Below are 9,003 nucleotides of genomic sequence, written 5' to 3' on the forward strand. Positions count from 1 at the left end.
TTCATTTTTGCCATAACGGTATTTCTCATTAATGTATGTACAACAGATATTAATAAATCTGGTCGTGTAGTGATGTGAACTTCAATTTCTCAGTTCATTAATTTCAACAATATTAATTTGTTTCAGATCTCGCCGTTCCAGTTTGGGGAGCTGGGTCCATGCACACGTCCTACGTGACACAACCTCCTCCCAGCAGCCTGCTGTGGTCTGCACCTCCAGGACTGAGCCCACAGCTGCCACCCAAGCAGCTCCAGTCCCCACAGGAGCCAGAGGCAGCTGGGTAAGCTGATGGGAAGGATTTCCATGGTAATACTATCTCTTGAAAACATATCTCAGGTGATGCTCTGGAAACAGGTTCAAGCTTTCCAACTTTGCTACTTTTTTCCCCCCAGTTTAGACATCTCTGTATTCACATGGTTTGTAACAGTGCATGGTTTAAATCTGAACAGCAAATTGGTTATGAAACCTAACTGGAGAACAGTGCCTCTGTTGGCACACACCCTTTCTACCCAAAGGATTTAAATTCTGTGTCATCAGCCACTAAGTGTCTGGAGTGTTCAGGCAGCAGGAAGCCTGGCACCACATCAGGAAGCCCCAGAGGGATTTGGTTCCACAGGTGAAGCTGAACTGGGGGACACAGGAACTCATCTTGAGCTCCTTAGACATCAAGGTCACCTCAGGTCAACCCAAAATACAGGGGCTCCCATCTTTTGTAGCTCAGGTTGAGCTAGGTGAGGGTGCTCTGTGGAGAGGTGGAGGGGAGATGGAGAGATGGAAATGCAGAAGCTCTGTCCTGGAGCCAGCACCAGACGTGCTCCACCAGCTTAACAAGGAGCAGAGGTCCAGGGCTGATCCAGATATTTGTTTCTTCAGAGAACAATTCAGCAGGGAAAAAAAAAAAAAAAAAAATTCCAGATTTTTCTTCCAGAGGTTGTGTGCATAAATATCTTCAGAAATGCTTTGTTATTTGGTGCTCACACCCTGCACATCTTCATCACATGTCTGGTGAAAGCTCATGTTTGGTTTCCACTGTGTGAAAATGTAGGTTGTCTGCTGCATGCTTTTTGGGGTTGGGGGAAAGTCTGGATTCTCTAATTTAAGTGATTTAGCCATTTTTGTTGAAATTAGTCTTTTTTGGTTTTTTTTCTTTAACTCTATGGCACAGTGTGGGTTGGGGGGTGCAGAATTGAAGCTCTGGACATTTGTTTCACTGTTCATTTTCCTGGCAGCATTTGACAGTTGTGAATCCCTGCACTACCTTTCCCGCTGTGCAAATTGGTACCAAATGTCTTCTCCAAGAAAAATGGGGTGGCTAATTTTTTAATAATAATTTTAATGCTTCCATCCAGGGGAACACCAGAAAATGAGGCGGGATGCAATTTTAAAAGAATAAAGAGACCCTTTAGCTCTGCGTTATGAGCATAAATCTTAACCAGAGTGTGGGATCTTTCACAATCTATAAAAAAGCAAATTACAATGTAAAACTGAATTTTGAACTGTTAAATATACAGTGCTTTCTCACTGAAAAACAAAAAATTATTTTATACCTTACAGGTCCATGGTTTGAAACAGGAAAATGCCCTCTGCCCTAAGGAACCCAAACATGGGCATCCTGCTCCTTTTTATCCTTAAAAATAACATGTAAGTACTTAACTTTCTGATCATGGTCCGGGCAGTGGAAGTCATACAGAGCTAACATGACTGTGGCTTTTTGGATAAGGCTTAAGAGCCCCTTTTTCCTGTAGTCTTGCTCCTAGGAGTGAGTCATGGCTGTAGGACAGCAGAGAGAGGGGTTTCTCCTCTGTGAGCTGCTGCTTCTGAGGTTTGGCCCTAATCACATTCTCAGTTGGCTGAGGGTGGATGTGGAGCTGCCAGGGGCATCAAGGAAGAGCACCACATGTTCCCTCTGGTCAGCATCACCTGCACGCTGGCCTTGCTCAGATTTCCCCAGTTTTTCATCTTCTTTACTCTTCTTCGTTTCTTCTGAACCCCTGTCTTGGGTCTCTTTAGGGTTAAAGTGAATCCTTTTGTTGGCTACAGACCTCTCCATGTTCACACTCTGGCATTAAAGCCCAGGGTGGCTTCTGGGGGTCATGCTTACTAGCAGCAAGATCTTGCTTCCAGTGTGGTGGGTTCAGGTGGTCCTGATGTTTCGGGTGATGTTTCTACAAGCCCAAAGTTAGAGCAGCTCTACCTCTGCTTTATACTATCTAGGGAGACAAAACAATCCATCTGAGGTCCAGATAGAGCTCCATAGTTCTGCTCCTGCTTCATCATCATAGATCTACCAAGAGCAGCTCTGAGGGCAGCTGGGTGAGGTGGGGTCAGCCTGGAGCCTTTGGTGAGCTCAGTTGGAGTTAGCAGCTTTGGTGGGAAAACATGGTGGTGCCTCTGGTGGGGTGATGAAGGAACTCACCAAGGTTATGTCAGATGCAATTTGATTTTCTCCTCAACCCAAGAGGCCTTGAACCCACCTATTTTACCCATTGCTAGAGTTCCCCGGTTCTCAAAATACAAAGCATCTCCTCATGGTGCTGTCCTGCCATGCATCAGTAATTCAACTTTTTGTCACAGCCCTGGAACTTGGACCAGAAAGATGTTCTTGCTGTTTCTGTCAGTCATTTTGCTCAAGACAACCTGAGTCAGTTTAGCTGCTCCAGCTGGCTGAGGAGGCCAGCACAATTTTTGATTTTCTTTTCCCCCAGCACTTCTGTTCATTTTCAGTTTGGCTGCTGAACCAAAACCTGAAGTTTCTGCAGATCCCTCCTTCTGGACACCTCCATGTTTCAGAGCACTCAGTGGGGCAGAGCCAGCTGGGCAAGTCTCAGGGGTACCTAACCTGGAGCTTCAGCAGTGCTGGGGAGATGCTGGACCTGGGGAGGGATGATGCCAGGTCTGCTGCCTGGATCTTAGCATCCCAAAACTGGGGATCTTTAACCCTTCAGTGCCTGTCTGAGCCTGGGAGAAGCTTAGTCCAGAGCCAGGTTGGGCCTCAGCCTAAGAGCTGACTTGATGGAATCTGTGTTGGTTGATGTGAAGGTGTCTGCTGGGATGTGTACAGAGGAAGTGTTTGTACCTGGGCATGAAGCTGTGTGGTTACTGGGGGCTTGGGGAGCTGCCAAGGGAGATGGGGTGCTTGGTGCCTGCTGGGAACTGCCCAGTCCTGCTGAACACCCCTCTTTGCAGTAATCTGGTCCTTGAATACCTGACGGTAAGCCCCTTATTTACATACTGAAATTACAGAAATTTAGATCATTTTTATTCAGACCTTTAAATAATTTTATATTTCAGACTAAAGCAGGATCAACAAGTTAAGGAGAATTTATATGGATATAAATTCCTGCTGTAGACTAGATACAAAATAGCTGTTCAGATCCAAAGCATGTTGCTTTGCTTTTACTTTGCACTTTATTTATTTCATTTTTATTGTTCCTACTAGTGTATTTTTACAAAAAGAGGAAAGTAGGACACTGGATTACTTTATGGGTGGATAATCTTTTCTAAGCATATTGCTTATACCTGTTACAGTTTCCTACTTACAGTAACAGAGCAAGGCTTCCACTAAAGACATATGCAGTGACAGAAATTGTTAATCTAATTATCCTCCTCTAACATTTATCCTACAATAAGATTTGTGTAGTTTGATCCTCAGCCTTTCATTGACCTGAGTGCACAACAAGCTCTCAGATGCTCCTTTGGGCCAAGAAGTTAATAACAACCTACAGGGCTATCCATTTGGAGACCCTGGTCTGGAATGGGCAGGATTTTTGGGTGGGCAGGCAGCTCAGTGGGATTATGTCTCTCCAAAGCCCCCTGAGCTAGATAGCACAAAATGTGAGTGTCCAGAATTAGTTTGGCATATCAAAATGCTGTCTGTGAGTGCTCATCACATTATGGCCATCGTGGTGACACAGAGAATAAATAACACTGCACTACCTACATCTTAACTGAGAAGGTCAAGAGGAGCGAGGACCTCTGGGGTGAGAACATCTCCAACCCCTTCTGCTTCCCAGGGGAGCTGAAGTGCTTCAATTTACTCCACAGTGCAACAAGGCTCATGATTTGTAAATCAGAGGCAGGCAAATCTTCCCAACAATTCTGATGATAATATTATCTTCTGAACTCTAAGATATGCCATAAAAAGGAAGACTTCTTTGTTCGTGTCTTTATCCCTCCAGCAAACACAGACTGTGTCGTCCTTCCTCCTGCCCCACTCCCAGCCAGTGACCGTGGCCATCCTGCAGCTGATTTATAAATGGTTCCTTAGACTGCCCACACAGAATCATGTGGGTTAAAAAAATGCAGAAGCTCAAAATTAAAAATTAAAATTAAAGGTTGCCTGCCTTAATTAAAGTACTTCATTATTGGCTTAGGGGAGGAACCACTCAGTGCCCCAGTAAGAGGGGGAGCTGGGACCAACAGAAGGTGCAGGCTCCCTGCACAAGTCCCAGGGAGGGCTCATTCACCTGATTCTCTCTGCTTTGGGGTATTTTACAATAAGTCTCACACCATGCATAAAGTACAGAGAATGCTCCACGTTCTGCTGGTCCTAAACATCCCCGGAAAAGTGTTCAGCAGATGTATAAACACCAGGAGTGCACAAAACCTCCCAGAAGCAGCCAGGGATACAGTCGGGCTTTAACATTTAAGGCACAAACTCCTAAGGGAAAATGCCAGAAATTCTAACAAACAGCTCTGTTTCCTCTGATGCAAGTATCAAACCTGAGCTAAGGTTTGCTTAAAACTTCCATGTACCCTCTGTGCTGCCCTGACTCTTCTCCTGCTTTTGCATCACCAGGAAAGCACCGGAAAACTTGAAAACACAGTGAGGTACCAATCTCCAGAACAAACCACCAGGGCCTGAGTGTACCCACCGGAAAAAAAAAACACCAAAAAAAAAACCCCAAAGAAAATGGAGAGAGATCCAGCTCACCTTGAAGTCCATTTCCGTTTGCACTGGTGCAAGATGGTGGAGGAGAGGCTTGGGGCCTGACAACAGGAGCAAAGGCGCTCTTTTGTTTCACTGCAGAGATGACATTGGCAGGTGAGAATGAGAAAATGCCGTGTGTACTGCTACAGTTTGAAGGGAGGGTGACCGAAGAGGCTGCCATGGTAGGGCTTGACGGCACTACTGCAATAAAGCAAAAATAATCAGGACTCAGATTGAGGTTTTCACGGCAAACACGGAAAAAGAGAGTGATAGGGCCTTGCCTCTTAAAATATATATATATGTATATATATATAAAAAAAATATATATAAAAAAAAAATAAATGAAATGCCTTGGCTTGGCCACTCTCTGGATAACAGGCAAACTCTTTTGTGTTGGACTTTTGTTACAAATTGCGCAGTCCAATTTCTCTTTTTTTTTTTCTTTTTTTTTTTAACATTTTTAATTTTTTTTTCTTCTATCTGATATTGTATTATGGCACAAACAGATCAATTCATTATATTCATTTTTACGTCCAGCCTCCAGAGTCACCCCTCCTTTTATCCAGTAGCTCACAAAGGTAGGAAATCAAAACAATGCAAGTATTTGATTTTTTTTTTTTTTTTTTTTTGTAGTTAATATGAATCTATATGATGATGTGTTACCAAAAATAGACACTTACTGCCATAAGGAGAGTTAGCTGAGGAGCCATTAAGAAATCCAGGGGAACCTGGTACACCTAGATTGGGCATGCCGGCATTGCCATATCCATTCATGCTATTGCTGACTGTGTTGTAATTGGACTGCTGAGGAGTACTGCTGGGAACATATCCTCGCGGGGAAACACTGCTTGTGTTGCGACTGTAACCTACTGTGTTAGAAACCCCCCCACCCCAAAAAGATAATGTTATTTTATAATGTAGACTTAGGGCTGGGGGGTTTCCTCATGCAGCATATATTACACACTTTTAATTGATTGCACAGCTCCGCTCTACGTTGTCTCTCGCTGCCCTATCAACTCTTGCAGTTTGAGATAACCTTATCACGCCAACCCTACTTAAATCATCTGCGAGCACTCTATGTTGTCTCTCCTCTTAGCACAGACAGCCAACAAAAGCTCTCTTCGATCCAGCTGTGTCAGGTGCCTTCACGTTTGTCTTTAGGAGCAATTATCAACAGGCTCGAGTCCCGCTTTGTACCAACACACTGAGTGAACTTTCAGCCTCTCCAGACCTTCAAATGCCAAAGCTGACAAGAAAAACTTTGTTGCTGCTGTTGTTGTTGTTGTTGCAGAGATTTACTTTAAAAGACTGTTTTGGGGTCTTCATTTTATGACTGGTATTTTTGTATCACCAATAAAAGCTCGTCAGGAGTCGACATCAGTGAAAACTAATTCGAGATCGAGTACAGAATTTTGTAAGGCTTATTATCTTGGAAATGCATTAAAAGACAATCTTTGTAGAAGAGGAAACACAGCAGAGTCAGGATTTTAACAATTTGTTCCTATCTGAGCAATCAATTTAATAATTATGTTGCAAGCAAAAAATATGGGTTTGTACATATCTAATAATCCTGTTTCCCTCCTTTCATTAGTATCAAAATTAATTTTGAATGCAATAGGCTACATGCATTTTCAATTACAACAGGTAAATTAAATCAGCTATTACTTTTATTAGTAACATATATGTCACACATGCCTACAAACGAAGTATTTTAAAATCACAGGCATCAAATTAGATTTATCCGTGTAAATATTCCAAAACCAAGTGGAGATACGTAGACATAATTATTCTGTAATAAACACACGCGTATATCTGCTGTGAATAAGAGCGATCTTTCTACGCCTCGCCTGTTTTTTTTTTTTTTATTATTATTATTATTTTTCTTTTCCCCACTGGAGGTGCTTTATGATAACAGCAAACGAAAGAACAGGAAGGATTAAATATTACGAGAAAGTTAAAGGCAGCATTTCATTACAGGATCAGACACACGGCTACGGGGAGGAGGAGAGGTAGAAGGCAGCGGTGGCATCAGCCGGGATTAACGGGCACGGGCCAAAAGCAGTCAACACGGTGGAGGATTAAACTCTTGAAACCCCACCTACCTTGGTCGTTGGCTTGTGATGTTTCGGAGACATTGACGGCGAGCTGGCTGCTGAAGGAGTTCACCCCCATCATGCCAGTGTGAGCAGGAGTGTTGGCGAGAGTGGGGATCTGGTTGTGGTTGCGGGGCACGCTGTACAACGCCTCAGCAATGTCGGCCGCTCGTTTCAGGATTATTTCCTACAAAAACACCAAAATCAGCTCCGAGCACCGAGAGGCTGAGGACTGGCGCGAAATAATTCCAGTAGCGTTAGACTTTACTGAGGAGATTCGTGTGGGTTTGTAGGGTGAGGGTGGTGGGGATTGTGCTGCTCGTTTCTGCTGAACAGTCTGTCCTCCCTCCTGCAGCCCTCGACACAGCGAGTGTAAAGGAATCAAGAAGTGAACACAGAATTTACTGCCAGCCCTGTGCAAACCGTCTGCACTCACTCCTTTCATCCAGGACAGTTAGAGGCTTTTCCAGCAGTTTGCAAAGCACGGTATGTTTTCTATGCTCTGTTTAGCAGATTTCTTCAGGACTTCCCATTAGTCACTGTATGTTTTGGCCCGAGTTCAAGGTTATTCTCTTGCCTTAATGATTGCTTATGCTTTTGGCACCTTGCACTTAATTGTCATTTCTGATGGGCAAACTAGCCGTGAGAGGAGAATGGGAAGATGAAGCTTTTCCCTCTGAGCATTGCATCACATCAGACTGCCCTCAAGGTGGCTGGCAAAGCCAGGCTGTGTACAAAAGGGATGCACTGATGCTCTGCCAGCTTTGCAAATAGCAGGTATTGATTTACACGTGTAGGCGTGTGCGGAAAGGCCGCGCCAGTGACCTACCTGGTTGTTATGGGGCATCCCATATAGGGCTTCCACAAGGTCTGCTGCTCTCTTAAGTAATACTTCCTAAAGAAAAAAACAAACAAGCTGTGTTATGTTTTGTTAGATGCAGCTGTCGTTGGGGGAAGAAAAGAGAAGGGTGACAGTGCTGGCAGCTCGCGGTGGCATCTACGATCATGAGGAACCCATAAAGTGGGTAAAATACATCACAAGCTATCCTGGTGCTCCTGCTATATTTAGGGGGGGTATTACAAAGATAGGAAGGCATTTTGTTGTGGAGGAAAATAACTGCTTGTGGTTTGAAGTCAAAGTTAGATAGGAGCCTAAAAATAATATTGCGTTTTGCATCCAGCTGTTCAATTGTGATTGACTAGAAAAGGTGTTTGCTGCTGTAGCATGTAGCTCTAGTGCTGAATTAGTGAAATCAGTGCTTGAGGTTTAATGATGTAGTCTTATGGGTATTAAACAAACAAACACATGGTAGAGATATGAAAGGCACAGGCATCACATTTGGCTGTTAATTCCTAGCACTTTAGTGGTGAAGAACAATAAGTAATTTTCCATATCTTAATTAAACTGGCAGAGTCCTTAAAGACAACATCTCACCCCTAATTCATGCCCCAAATTTGCAAGTGAGTTCAATGCTTATTCCTCTTTATTTTGAACAATAAAGTGAATTAACTTGGGTTAATCTAGTTCTTTCATAATGACATTAAGAAATTTTTCAATTAACCTCTTTGACTGCATGTTGTAAAGGACTTCATAAATGACTTCACATTCAGAGAGTGTTGAGTACTTGTGCCTGGGGGCATGGATGCACTGAATTTTGTCTTATCCCTGTCTGCATGCCTACTTCCAGTTTTATGATTGTGAGGATTAATCCATAGTTTAGTTAATTTTAAATACAAATGGACTTAATTTTTTATTTTTTACCTTCGGCTGTAATAAAATTTAGCTGTTGAGGTTTTTTTAGGGGATGATCTATCCAGCAAGACTTGAGCTGTCTTAGGTAACCAACACAAGATTTCTTCACAACTTATCAGAGCGCTTTGAAAGCCATCATTTCTGTGAATGAATAGGAATCAAACCTCCCCACAAGCACGCCAGCTGAAAAAAAAAGAAGATGAGCAATGCCCTGCGAGAGGCAGATT

The 9,003-nt window shown here is 43.3% G+C and overlaps 1 protein-coding gene across 1 annotated transcript in view; it reads right to left on the reverse strand.

Moving 5' to 3' along the window:
* EBF3 (EBF transcription factor 3) overlaps positions 1–9,003 on the reverse strand; it is a 116,066-nt gene that overhangs the window by 778 nt on the left and 106,285 nt on the right. Inside the window, exons 13-16 of the mRNA XM_030453063.1 lie at positions 7,853–7,918; positions 7,033–7,210; positions 5,611–5,799; positions 4,934–5,131 (exon numbers count right to left, since the gene is read on the reverse strand). Of these exons, the coding sequence (XP_030308923.1) occupies positions 4,934–5,131; positions 5,611–5,799; positions 7,033–7,210; positions 7,853–7,918 (631 nt within the window). The remainder of the gene's footprint in view (positions 1–4,933; positions 5,132–5,610; positions 5,800–7,032; positions 7,211–7,852; positions 7,919–9,003) is intronic.

Source organism: Calypte anna, chromosome 6 (assembly GCF_003957555.1).
Source record: "Calypte anna isolate BGI_N300 chromosome 6, bCalAnn1_v1.p, whole genome shotgun sequence".
Lineage (NCBI taxonomy): Eukaryota > Metazoa > Chordata > Aves > Apodiformes > Trochilidae > Calypte > Calypte anna.